General features: G+C 32.6%; 2 protein-coding genes across 4 annotated transcripts; one reads left to right on the top strand and one right to left on the bottom strand.

Annotated features, from left to right (window-relative positions):
• Nucleotides 1-63: 63 nt before the first annotated feature.
• On the top strand, nucleotides 64-13,429 carry chp (leucine rich repeat containing G protein-coupled receptor chaoptin). 3 transcript variants are annotated; one of them, XM_085488087.1, is made up of 16 exons: nucleotides 64-434; nucleotides 807-1,074; nucleotides 1,478-1,648; nucleotides 2,156-2,631; nucleotides 3,071-3,290; nucleotides 3,365-3,675; nucleotides 4,145-4,369; nucleotides 4,449-4,670; nucleotides 5,159-5,327; nucleotides 5,420-5,952; nucleotides 6,356-6,550; nucleotides 7,046-7,330; nucleotides 8,244-8,369; nucleotides 8,945-9,058; nucleotides 9,880-10,115; nucleotides 10,991-13,429. In XM_085488087.1, the coding sequence occupies exons 1-16, from the start codon at nucleotides 432-434 to the stop codon at nucleotides 11,277-11,279; spliced, it is 3,843 nt and encodes a 1,280-aa protein (XP_085344213.1). In that variant the 5' UTR covers nucleotides 64-431; the 3' UTR covers nucleotides 11,280-13,429. The 3 variants fall into 3 exon arrangements, with proteins under 3 accessions (XP_085344213.1, XP_029169466.1, XP_085344217.1); XM_029313633.2 differs by having other exon boundaries at nucleotides 786-1,074; XM_085488091.1 differs by lacking the exon at nucleotides 9,880-10,115 and having other exon boundaries at nucleotides 786-1,074; nucleotides 10,991-11,110.
• LOC114939350 (uncharacterized) lies at nucleotides 11,848-13,730 on the bottom strand. The gene is made up of 3 exons (XM_085488100.1): nucleotides 13,525-13,730; nucleotides 12,537-12,751; nucleotides 11,848-12,104 (listed from the first exon to the last, which is right to left on the bottom strand). The coding sequence occupies exons 1-3, from the start codon at nucleotides 13,694-13,696 to the stop codon at nucleotides 11,895-11,897; spliced, it is 597 nt and encodes a 198-aa protein (XP_085344226.1). The 5' UTR covers nucleotides 13,697-13,730; the 3' UTR covers nucleotides 11,848-11,894.
• Nucleotides 13,731-13,916: the final 186 nt, after the last annotated feature.

Raw genomic sequence — 13,916 nt, 5'->3', positions numbered from 1 at the left:
TTCTTCTCTTTTCTTTCTACTGACGTGAAGTAAAACTGTGGATGAAATTAGGTGGAAGGTCTTATGTGCTAGCTGAAGAGATAACAATATCAAAATTATACTACTACTGCCTTTAAGATATTATATTACTGGAACAATCGACTGATATTACTTAACCAGTAGTAAATTCGTTAAATATAATTGCTGACCGCGAGTAGACTTAAATGGCTTTATTCGATCGACGCATCTAGTGGAATATATCATGCTTGTAATCTGGTAAAAAGAAGCACAGGAACTGTCAGCGAAGTCTTAAAGCGGCGCAAGGAACTGCGAGCGAGCAACGCCAGATCGTCGCGAGCGATCAATCAGTTTGTCGTTTCATTCTTCGATATCACCTGTCAGTGGAAGAATACGAAGATAGAAACTTTAGCGGAGGCAATCTGTAAAAAGACATGGTAACATCTGTCAGAATTATTTTATTTGCAATTTCACGTTTGAAATAATTGTTAATCGTATTTAGAAACTTTACTAGCATAGCATTTTAAAGGATACAACTTTTGTCTGAAACATTTTTTTCTACAATCAAAAATAAAAAACTTATTTAGGGTTGGACATTAAAACGAGACACCCTGTATATGTATATATATATATATATTCGTTAATTCCCTTCCACGATACCTTACCAGATAGCAAACTGACGTCATTAAACGTCAAAAAGACGTCATTTTTACGTTTAATGATGTCATTGCTGTTTGCTACCTTGGTTCGAAGCGAGTCCGATTGTGCGAAATGTCGATGATTTGCAGAAGCTCTTTACTTTGGTGAAGGTCGCCTACGTTATGCTGATAATTATCCTGCTGCTGATGATGTGGGCGTCCGTCGTGCGGATGCACGAGCTACCGGTTCAATATCCGCCCTGCTTCTTCAATCTGCTCTGCACCTGCTCGAAGGCCATACCGGATCTCGGCATCGTCGCCTGCTACAACGTGCCGATGCCGCGAATACCGCAACCGATCAATTCCTCCAAAATGTTCATGCTACAGCTGGAGAACAACGGACTGAGGTTCCTGCAGCCGCAGTACCTCATGAACACCAGTACGCAAATTAGTGCTGAATTAAGAAGATGATAAAGTGAAGAAAATTGGGGATCCTATAAAAGATCTTCTAAGCGATAAGATATATCTTCTGAACGTAGAAGTGTTCTAAGAAGATAAAATGAAGAAGAATTATGGAAGGGTTTCTTTGAATGTTTTGATACTTTCTTCGATTTTTTTTAATCAGGAAAATCAGTTGCTAGAGTAATAATAGAGTTAGATCATTAAAACTGCCTATGTACGGATTCTTTACTTTTATATCTCGATTTGATATATTGTTTTATTTAAATAAATAAATATATATATATATATATATATATTCCTAATTATAAATAACATCGGAACAGTAAAGAATCCACAACTCAATTACATAGCGCGACGTGTATCATTGAGTTGCATTTTAGGTCTCTACAAACTACAAATAAGGCATAATCCCCTGGCGGACATTCCAGATGAAGCCTTTCTAGGTCTCGAAAGATCGTTATGGGAGCTCGATTTATCCTACAATCAGCTCGCAAGTGTGCCGAGCAAATCATTCAGACATCTACAAAAACTCCGGCTTCTCGAACTCACCGGTATCCATTATTCTTATTACGAGTTAAATATCAAATTGGCAGTCTAGCGAGACGTTTATAAAATATTTTTAATATTTTTATTGATATTTGCAATACATGATGTTTCTAGAAACATGTTGCGTTAAAACACTTAATATGTTAATAGTAATTTGATATAAATATATTATATAATTTAATTAATTATTTTCTCTTATTTTAATAAAATATCCATTTTTTAATACGATAATACGAGAGAGTTTCTTGATGTAACATCATCATCACTTTTTTCTTTTTCCTCCTTTTTTTCCTTTCTCTTTCTCTTCTCCATTTTTATCATCTTCATTATCATATCATCATCCATCATCATTATCATCATCTTCATCTTTTTCTTTTTCTTTCCTCTTTTTCTCTTTTCTTTTCTCTTCTTCCTCATCTTTATCATCTTTAATATCTTCATTATCATATTATTATCATGTTCTTCTTCTTTTTTTTTTCTTCTTTTTCTTTATCTTTTTTTTCTCTTTTTAGGTAACAAAATATCTCTCATCACGTCGGAGAATTGGCGCGGTCTGGAAAACTCTCTGCAGACTCTACGTCTAGGTCGAAATGCGATCGAGAAACTGCCGGCCGACGCCTTCGCCGGTCTCACGTATCTGGAGATCCTCGATCTTCGAGAGAATAGCCTGATGGAGATCGATTCGTCGGTATTTAGGGATGGAATGGCTTACCTAACGCATCTCTATCTGAATGACAACCAACTGACGTACGTGCCATACGCCCAGCTGTCCCAGTTGAAGCGCATGAAGGTCCTCGATCTCAGCTACAACAGGATATCGAGAATGTTGCAAACGCAACAGGAACCGGAGATTAAGGGCATACAGATGTCCCTGGATATGCTGCGACTGGATTACAATCAGATCGAGATTCTCGCATCCGGTGATTTTCAGCATTTTCATAAGGTCAACCGCACCTATCTCAGCGGCAATCCTCTGACGATGATCGAGGTATGATTAAATTAAAAAATTACAATAATCAAAATCAGGTATAAAAAGGATTGAGAAGACCCAGTACAACAAATTTGTTCTTAACTTAAATTCTTAACTAATTATTTTGAACGTTTCGGTATTTATACATACATTACACATCAAAATGACATCATTTTGACGTTGAATAACGTCATAGACATCAAAATGACGTCATTTAATGACAGTCAGTTTGCTACTTGGATTACTGATGAGGCCAGGACCTAAATGACATCGAATGACGTCATTAGACATCAAAATGACGTCAGTTTGCTACTTGGATTACTGAGGTCAGGACTTAAATCTGTTTGCTGAAGATAATTTTTAAATGAGAAGATAATTCAAACTAATATTAGAGAACTTAATAATGTTAAAATAATAGTAATGATATTTTCAAAATAATTAATAACTCAATTTAAAGGAGGACACATTCCGAGACTCGCGCATTCGCGAGCTATACTTGAACGACTGCGATTTACTGGAGATCGACTCGGTCAATTTCGTCGGTTTGGAATCGACTCTCGAGTTAATGGACGTCTCGGGAAACAACATAACTATTCTTCCCAACCGGCTGTTCCAGGATTTCGACTTCCTGCATACACTCATCTTCCGCGAGAATCGCATCAACACATTTTCGCCAAGTAAGTATATATTATTTTACGTAAGTAATTCATGTTTGCTTCACCACTTCACATTATGCCACTTAACATTTTAGCCGAGATCTTCAATGGATTCCAATATTCCTTATACAATTTGGACCTTAGCGGGAAGCAGAACGGCGTCGTCTCCCTTCAAGATCTACGACAGATGAGAAACCTGCGTTTCCTCTCTATCTCTAGGATGCCGCAGGCGACCTTGTCTGCGGACAATTTTCTAGAGTTCGGTATGGACATCAAGGAACTATGGATAATCCATAGTAATCTCAACACCATCAAAAGCCACGCTTTTATGCACGTTCGTGGAATCAAGTATCTCGATTTCTCCGAAAACTCGATATCGACGATAGACGACGAGGCCTTTTCAGAGGTAATTCTTTCATTTGACCCTAATTTTTATCTAGATATTGTGCACTTTATACAAAATTGATTCCGATACTTGGACAAACTTCTAAGACGTCTCAAATGCCAAACTGACGTCATTAAACGTCAAAATGACGTCATAAGAACATCCCAAATAGCAACCCAAGTAGCAAACTGACGTCATTTTGCTACTTGGAAAGTATATACCATTTTTACGTCGAATGACGTCATTAAACGTCAAATGACGTCATTAAACGTTAAAATGATGTCATAGAACATTTCAAGTCGCAATCTGACGTCATTTTGCTACTTGGAAAATATATGTCATTTTGGCGTCGAATGATGTCATTAAACGTCAAACGACGTCATAAAAACATCCCAATTGACGTTGGGACATTTTTCACAATAAAATAAAGAAAAAAATTGTGCACAAAGTATACAAGGTCGTTTGACAGTTCTTCGAGTTCCTCACTTAGGTAGGCCATTCTTTACTGACGTTAAGAATATCCCACGGTCTGTCCTCGACGATTTCCGAAATACCTAGTCGACCGTTCAAATCGCTGACGAATCTGCAACATCTCGACTTTAGCAACAACAAGATTCGTTCCTTACCAGCTACGTCGTTCCACTTCCTGAAGAGGATCAAGCGCATCGAATTGCAGGATAACGAAATCGATAATATATCCAAGGGTACTTTTCAGGTAAGTCGATCGATTTTAACGATACAAGTTAAGATTTCTTAAAGAATCGACAATAAGAGAAATCATTTGATTCATATAGGGCGATATCCATTCGATGCTGGAAGAGATCAACTTTGCGTTCAATCAAGTAAAGAGTCTGCAAACTCACACGTTCGTCGATCTATCGGCCCTGATGACGATCAATCTGGAGGATAATGTTATCAGCAGGATCGAGAGGCGGGCCTTCATGAATATGAACCGACTCAAATACATCAACTTGCGCGGCAACAAGATTACGGATATCAACGACGAAGCCTTCCAGGTAATTTAATATACGAATATATATATATGTATGTATGTATGTATGTATGTATGTATGTATGTATGTATGTATGTATGTGTGTATGTATGTATGTGTGCAGATATTCTAAAATATATTGTAAAACAGATAAGAAATTATTTTAATACAATTTTAAAAAATATATAATTTAAAAATATAATTTAATATAAAAAAAATCATATTTATATTATCATATTGTAAAACGTTTAGGAATATGTCCCAAGTAGCAAAAACTGACGTCATTAAACGTCAAAATGACGTCAGTTTAAGTTTACTACTTCTGGAGCTTCTCAAGTATTATAGCAAACTGACGTCATTTTGACGTTTAATGACGTCAGTTTGCTACCTGGATTTCTATATAGTCTAATAAGACGGACCAAAATTAAGTCCGATACCATTTTTAAATGAGAATGATTATCTAAGAATATTGCCAGATCAGCTGAAGATTCATGTGAAAACTTATATTTCAGAATCTACCGGATCTTGAGTTTCTGGATCTCGCATATAACAATCTTCACGAATTTGATTTCGCCTCCTTCGACCAAGTGGGCACGTTGTCGTCGTTCAAGGTCAACGTTAGCCACAACGAAATTCCGAGATTATGGATAAATAGCACCGCTTTTGCACCTATTTCTGTCAGTGAGTTCTTCATCGTCCTATTCTCTCTGACAAAAAAATTTGTAATTTCGATTTAAAAATTGAATGTAAAATTTAATATTTTTAATTTTTAGTCGGCAGTACCGTGCAATCGAACATCAAGGTTCTGGATTTGAGTTACAATAACATCTCCGACATCATGAAGTATTATTTCAAGCCGGTCGAATACTCGCTTACCCATCTGTATCTGTCGAACAATCAGCTGAGAAACATCACCCAAACTGTCTTCGGCAACATGCCGCACCTGCAGTGGCTCGACTTGCGGCGCAACGACGTGAGCGAGGTGGACTTTGACTGTTTCAAGAACACGAGAAATCTGCAGGTGTTGTTTCTCTCGTGGAACGAGATCACGGACATCCCGGCAGAGGCTTTGAGGCCGCTGAAGAAGTTGCGCATCGTTGACCTGTCCCACAACAGGCTGCGAACGTTGCCGGACAACGTGTTCGCCGAATGCAACATAGAGAGCCTCGATCTCTCGCACAATCAATTCACAAGACTGCCCATCAAGAGTATGTCCTTGATCTCCGCCGCGAGCTTAACAAATCTGGATATGTCCTGGAACGTCTTATCGGGGATCCACAGCACCGACACGATATTCAGACTCAGGGTAAATCCAAATTGCTTTCTTCGACTCCCAAGTAGCAAGTATACGTCATTTTGACGTCAGTTTGCTACCCAGGTAGAACATAAAATTCATAATGATGTCATGATTTTATTCATCACTTATTAAAACTCAGGTAACAAACTGACATCATTAAACGCCAAAATGACGTCATTTTGACGTTTAATGACGTCAGTTTGCTCCCTGGAAAAGTTATCTGGACAAAAATGATTTAAAAATGATTTAAAGATGATAAAAGGACGAATCATAAATTTAAAGCTCCCTAATATATAGGATAATCACTTTATATAATTTTTAAAAAATTTATATTGCTTGAATAATCAAAATCAATTATCTCCTTTAATAGTATATCATTGAATAAACGTCGTGCACTATATTTTTTCGATAGAGTCTGGTGTGGATGGACTTATCGTACAATCGACTTGTCAGATTAGACGACGGCGTATTTTCCGAGCTACCACATCTGGTCCATCTCGATTTAAGTCACAACAAGCAACTCATCTTGGAAAGCCGCGGAAGAACATTCTACGGTTTAGAAGACACTCTTCTGTACCTCAGTCTAAGCAACATTTCCCTCTTGAGCGTAAGTAATTTATAGGGATAGGCACTTTATGCTTTAAACATAATAGCATAATGTGCCAAAAATTGTTTTTAAGCATTCATTTTAATAGTTATGCATAGTACACACTTAATATTATATTAAGTTAAAATATTATATTAAACACTTAATATTAAGTTAAAATATTATATTAAACACTTAATATTAAGTGTATAATTAAGTTATAATATTAAAGTTAATATTAACTTAATATTAAACCTTAAAATTAAGGAGCCGACTTAATATTCTTATTAATATTAAACACTTAGTATTAAGTGTATAATTAAGTTATAATATTAAAGTAAATATTATAATTTAATTATACCATATATTTAATAATAAGTTAATATTAAACATTTAATATTATATTAAACAATTTTTGACACATATGCTATTATGCTCAAAACATAAATTGCATGCCTATCCCTAGTAATTGATTTATCAGCAATATGGAACTGCATATTTAAATTAGCAAAGTAGGTTCCAGAATTGCCTCTACGACGGCTGCGAACTTTATACCTGGCGCATAACGAGTTAGCATCAGTGCCGGCGGAAATGTCATCGAATCTGACGTCTCTGCACTATTTAGACTTGAGTTTCAATGATCTGACGATGGTGCCGTTGATCACGCACTCGCTGCCTGAATTAAAGACCTTTAATTTGGCGGATAATCCAATCACAGCTATTACGAACACGAGTTTCCTGGGCGTGGCCGACAGCCTCGAAGAGCTGGATATACGAAGACTCACTCTGTCAATTTTCGAGGTAAATAAATTTTACAAGATTTCACAGACGATGTGTGAAATGTAATCAGGGGCGAATTAACACTAGAGGCAAACATCGGCATTTGCCTAGGGCGGCAAATTGGAGGGGGCGGCAAATTTTCGAAGACAGAAAATTTTCGCCGCCTCTGGCCGCTTGAGGCTCGACGGCCGAGCCGATGACGATCGAGCCGCCGACGGCCGAGCCGCCGACGACTCTACCAATACCAATGGCTGCGTTCAGCAGACAGAGCAGATCAATGAGCGCTTAGTGATTCTTTATTGTAATTGGTTTCTGCACTTAGATCTAACAAAAATCTAAATGCAAGAACCAATTATATTAAAGAATCACTGAGCGCTAACTGATCTGCTCTGTCGCCTCTGTCTGCTGAACGCAGCCATTGACGACCGGTTCAAGCCTCGAGCGGTAGGCGGTAGTGGGGAGATATTAGGCGACGAGCGACGAAGCGACGCTCATTTTAATTCCGAGCATTATTACAATAAAAACAAGTAACTAACAAAAATATAGTAAAAAAGATAAAAAGAAATAAAAATTAAAAAAAATATATAAAATATAAAAAAGAAGAATAAAAAAAATTAAAAATACAAGAAAAGATAAAAAGAACAAAAAATAAAAAAAGAAATAAAAATAAAAAAGTAAAAAAAAATAAAGAAAGTAAAAAAAAGGAGTGTAAAATCCTATCTGCAAACCTCCTCGTGGTGCACTCTGGGTTCGTGAAAATATTTAAAAATATATTACGTTTTCACCAGCTAATGCAGGGTTACCAGAAAATTGTTGATATTTTGTACTAAATCTTTTTTTTTTTTTTTTGCTTTTAGGGGCGGCAAAATGTACGCTGCCTAGGGGCGGCAAAATGCTTAATCCGCCACTGAATGTAATCCATTATTTCTTGCAGACAGGTGCGCTCTGCAAAGCCAGCAAACTCCGCAAGTTGCACATCACTGCGTATAACGGTGTGAAGAACTTTAATTTTCCCAATATTCTGCAGCATAATCATGGTCTGAAGCATTTGCTCATTGATGTAAGTCAAAGTTATGTGGTCTCAGGGTTGAGTAATAACTAGTTAATTAATTAATTAATAACTTTTAACTTAGCTTAGTTAATTTAAAATGTATTAATTTTTACCTTCAACTAACTATTTTTGACCTTAAATTTCTTAACTTTTTTCTAAGTTAAATTTTTTTATCTCTGAATACCATTATTGTTTATTATAAGTTATAAACGTATTATTTTTAAATTAAAATATTATATTAATTTTCATGTTTATTTGTCATCAATTGTAATTGCCAAAAAATATATTTCTCTATAAAAATCAATATTTCTTTATTTGTCAATATAAAATTTTAAAGGAATTAATAAACAAAATTCTAATTTAATATAAATGTTTCTAAAAATTAACTTTTGATTTAACTTCAGTTAATTTAATCTTAACTTAACTTTAACTGAGTTAATTTTTTGTTCGTGCAATTTTTAATTTTATAAGCAACTAACTTTAATTCAACTTAGTTTTAAAAAACCATTAACTTACCGAACCCTGTGTAATCTACAGTTAGAGCTAGATTCGTTGAGTTCACAAACGTATATTTATTTGTGTAGGTTCAGAATGACACCAATCTAGAAAAGGAAATGAGAGGGAAATTACCCTACAAGTTATACAATATTACGTTGACTGGTAGAGTTTTAAAGAACATACATCCGCAAATACTGCACGTAAGTTCTTTTGTTTCCTATATATATATATATATATATATATATATATATATATATATATATATATAATTTGCGTTTTTTAAATAAATAATTAATAAAAATTTTATAAAGTATCAGTTCATTCTCAAGTAGCAAACTGTCATTAAACATCAATATTGATGTCATTCGAAAATTCAAAATGACCTACCTGAGTTGCTTCCATGAACATGTGTGATCATATAAAATTTTAACTAATTTGACAAACGAGAGAATGACCATAGAATCAATTAAATTAATTAAATTATGCCCAATTTAATTATTACATAGACATACATTCTTATTAATATATTGTTAAAATCTTGAATTGACTATCTTGATTAGATTGATAATGTTTTGAATTTTATATATAAAACTAGAACAACATAAGCATGCGCTACTTCTTCGATTTTACATTAAAAAGAATATTTTCAAAAAATAATATAAAATTTGTTTTAACTCGATTAATATTTAACTATCAAAAATATTAAAGTATTATAAACATACATATATTATTTAAAATGTTGTATATTATTTTAATTTTTATAGCATATTATTATTTAAAAATTTAATTACCAAATTATAACGATTTGATCAGCTGATTTCTGTCAAAAAAATATTAATGAAGCATTTAATTTGCTAATTAAATTTTAAAATATTAATATATGTTAAACACATTAAAATAATAATATCTTGTAAATAATATGTTATACCTCTATTAATATTTTTTGTCAGAAATCAGCTGATATTTAACTGTAAAAATAATTTGGTTAGATGCTTGAGATACATATCGAGCGATTTTTTAGGGCATGCGAAATCCTCGCCTTTACTTCGGCTTGTATAATACCAGCGTGGCGACCGTATCGCGGGAAATGTTCAACAACGCTCATCGAGTGCGCAATATAACTGTGGAAATTCACCAGAGCAACACTCGAACGTTGCACAATCCGTCGTCCGGTTATAAGCCAGGAGTATCTGGGGAGCGATTTATCATGAAGCTGCGATTAGCAGGCAGCTATCTCAACTGTGATTGCGATGTTGGGTACGATGACTATCAACGATAATATAAATTTATAAACACTACAAAAATTATTAATTATGATACAAGTAGTAAACTGACGTCACTAAACGTCAAAATGATGTATGTACACTTACTACCTTAGATTGAGAGCAAAAACTTCATCTGTGCTCTGTGCTCAAGTTATAATAAATTATACATCATTTTGACGTTTAATAACGTCAGTCAGGGTTGGGTAAGTTAATGATTTTTTAAAACTAATAAGTTATAAGTTAAAGTTAGTTGCTTATAAAATTAAGTTATAATTATGTTAAAATTGCATGAATAAAAAATTAATTCGGTTGATGTTTAAGATTAAATTAATTAAACTGAAGTTAAATCAAAAGTTAATTTTTAAAAATATTATTTATATTAAATTATAATTTTATTTGTTAATTCTTTGAAATTTATAATAGCAAATAACAAAGAAATTTTGATTTTTAATTGCCAAAAAATATATTTCTATATTTTCTATATTTCTCCTACATTTCTAAAAATATAGAAATATATTTTTTGGCAATTACAATTGATGACAAATAAACAAATATATAATACTTTAATTTAAAAATAATACGTTTATAACTTAAAAAACAATAGGTATTCAGAGATAAAAAAATTTAACTTAGGAAAAAGTTAATAAGTTTAAGGTCAAAAATAACTAGTTACAGTTAAAAATTAATACATTTTAAATTAACTAAGCTAAGTTAAACGTTATTAACTTTTTAACTTTTTACTATAATTAACTAATTATTGCCCAACCTTGATGACATCATTTTAACGTTTAATAACGTCAGTTTGCCACTTGAGCATTTTCTGCTGAAAGAAATACATGAACATTTTCTTTTCTCTTCTTCACACAGGTGGATCGAGGTATGGCAGAGGAAGCACAGACAATATCAAGAAGATCGATGTACGTCTTATGACGAATTCAAGAACTTCGAGCACGAGGAAGGCGATGAATTCAATTGTTGGGACAACGGTTGGGACGATGATCTTCGCGAGACGTTCTGTCTGAACAAGAACAATATATCGTTGTCGAACGCGTTGAAAGTAGACTTAGAATGCGGATGGGGTGCAGCGAGTCACGCTATAGTACTGGACACTCTTGCTCTTCTATTGTTCTCGATCGTCCTGGTTATTGTTTATTAAAAACGTTTCGTACATGTTACTTTTTAATTCGAGATTCTCGAATCGACTTGCGAGAAAAATATTCTGAAAGAACGACTATAAATTCTATAAATGTTTTCACTTAGATAGCAAACGTATACGTCATTTTGACATCGTGACGTCATAAATGACATTATTTTGATGTTTAATAGCGTCATTAGACATGAAATGACATCATTTTGACGTGTAATGACGTCATTAGACGTAAAATAACATCATTTTGCCATTTACTGACGTCATTAGACATGAAATGACATCATTTTGACGTTTAATGACGTCATTAGACATGAAATGACATTTTGACGTTTAATGACGTCATTAGACATCAAATGACATCATTTTGCCGTTTACTGACGTCATTAGACATAAGATGACATCATTTTGACGTTTGATGACGTTATTAACATCAAATGACATCATTTTGACATTTAATGACGTCATTAGACATGAAAATGACATCATTTTGATGACGCCAGTTTGCTACTTGGGTCATTTACTTATACGAAGCGAAAGCTAATCTAAAACTAAAGAACTTATTCTGTATAAGAACACACCATATGGGTTTATTCACGTTTTATTTAAAAAAATCAGAATTATTTAATCATGCATCACGAATTTAGCCACGATACCGACTGCCATTTGGACAACCGGCAAAACGATGAAACCGAGTATAAATATAAGGCAAACGTACACGCTGAGCAATTGTATAACGAATATCGCGAACTTCACCATTACTTGCTTAATGTTCTTAGTTTTGCGAATGTCGATTATCTTGTTGAACACAAATCTTAATATGAAGGAAAATATCTGGAATTTGCAGGAATTTCAGAAATTACAATTTTTATCCTTAATTTAAGATCAGATATACAAAGTATCCCATTTTAATTTTTGCATTTTGAGATTTCTCGATGTTTAGAAGCCAAAAAGCTTCCATCGAAAAATGTTTCATACAAAAATTGTAAGATTTCAAGGGAGACGTATTTTTTTGCTAAAAGGAATTCAGACTATAAAACATACAATCTCATAAATCATTCATGTTTCGATTATTTCTCTTTAACAATTTTTAACAAATGTATATGAGAACATTTATGTGAGAAAAATTATGAAAATAACTCAGTTTAAAAAAAATTAATGATTATGATCTCGAAAAATCTAAAAATGCCTCTTAAAATAAAACTTCTTTTTCGAAATTCTGTATATGTGGGACACCCTGTATAAAAATGTCTTGTGTATAGTCACCTGGATAATGGGAGCAATGTTAACAATTATGTACATTAATGCCCACAGAGATTTTACTGTAGCTTGAGCCATTATTACGATCAAGGCTGCAAAAGAATCCTTGTTACGCGATATATTATCACAAGATTTTTGATAATTAGCTAAATATTCTCGACAGTTATGGAGAATGCTTTGCTTCGTTTTTTTTTCATATTTATCTTCCTTGAGAATATTCTCTACAATATTATAAAAAATGATTAAGAAAATTTAATTTGACTTAGCTCTTTTAGTATTTATTCTTGTAAAAATGTGAATCTAATCATATGTATATATATCAAAAAATCTCGTACTAAATTTTATAATTTTATAATTAAACAGATATGATTCAAATATCTTGTATATTATGATTAATGATGCATGTAAATTAAAACAGAATTAGATTAAATTATTTTAATTTAATATTCTATTTTAATTTACATGCATCATTAATCATAATATACAATATATCTTGGTCATATCTGTTTAATGCAGGTGAAACAATGAAAGATTGATGAATTGTCAATATATACGATTATATTTTAACAAATTAATTAAACTAAACTTTATTGTTAATTTCTACTAATCTTTAATTTTTAATTGGTGCGCTGAAGAAGGTTGAAAAAGACAACCGAAACGTACGAACGAATTTATTTCTGTCTAATATTTAATATTATATGTTATAAATCTTTTCACAAATATATTTCTTGTATAGAACTTAATTAGCTCTTATTGCCTTTTTATTTGTAGATTAAAATTTTCTAAAGAGCTGTTACAAATTATATTAATTAAACTATTACATATTTATAATTATATAATGTACTGCTAATCATATTAAAATATTGAAATCTTGAAAAATAAATAATTTAAAAAATTAATACTATATATATTTTATGTATATAACTATATATAATTATATGTATTTAAGAATTTATTATTTTAATATTTAAGAATTAAATAGTTGTGCATTTACCGGATTTATGACTAAACTTTTCAGAATTACTAACAGAAACGCTGAACGGATTTTTGTATTTCCACGATGAGATGTGTTTAAATGTTTGAACTGTATTATTTTCAGACATCGATACGTTATATTGTTCAGCATTTTGGATTTCGTTCGATGTATTTGAAAATTCTTCCGTCATCCTGATTGCACCAAAATTGACCGATGAGATGACAGATTTATTCGATTCGCCCCATTAATGTATATATAATTTTCTTTTCTTTTATAATTTTTTTAAAATTTCTAATAATTCATTTCTTCAATATTTAATCTGAATAATATATATTATTGATGTTATAATAATATATTATTATATGATATATTCCAAGGAGAACAGAAAAATCAAAATGACGTCATATTGA

This window comes from Nylanderia fulva, unplaced genomic scaffold (genome assembly GCF_048542155.1).
Source record: "Nylanderia fulva isolate GAGA-0341 unplaced genomic scaffold, ASM4854215v1 Scaffold110, whole genome shotgun sequence".
In the NCBI taxonomy this organism is placed as follows: domain Eukaryota; kingdom Metazoa; phylum Arthropoda; class Insecta; order Hymenoptera; family Formicidae; genus Nylanderia; species Nylanderia fulva.
Note: the sequence above shows the minus strand (reverse complement) of the source record. Positions and strands in the feature narration are given on the sequence as shown.

Excerpts from the sequence above, each read along its gene's own strand:
- chp (XM_029313633.2), top strand. Across the intron at positions 3,291-3,364 it reads CATCAACACATTTTCGCCAA|CCGAGATCTTCAATGGATTC; the intron begins GTAAGTATATAT and ends TTAACATTTTAG. Across the intron at positions 9,059-9,879 it reads TACATCCGCAAATACTGCAC|GGCATGCGAAATCCTCGCCT; the intron begins GTAAGTTCTTTT and ends GCGATTTTTTAG.
- LOC114939350 (XM_085488100.1), bottom strand. The coding sequence starts at position 13,696 with ATGACGGAAGAATTTTCAAATACATCGAACGAAATCCAAAATGCTGAA. Across the intron at positions 12,752-13,524 it reads AAAGTTTAGTCATAAATCCG|AGAATATTCTCAAGGAAGAT; the intron begins GTAAATGCACAA and ends ATAATATTGTAG. Across the intron at positions 12,105-12,536 it reads ACATTGCTCCCATTATCCAG|ATATTTTCCTTCATATTAAG; the intron begins GTGACTATACAC and ends TGCAAATTCCAG.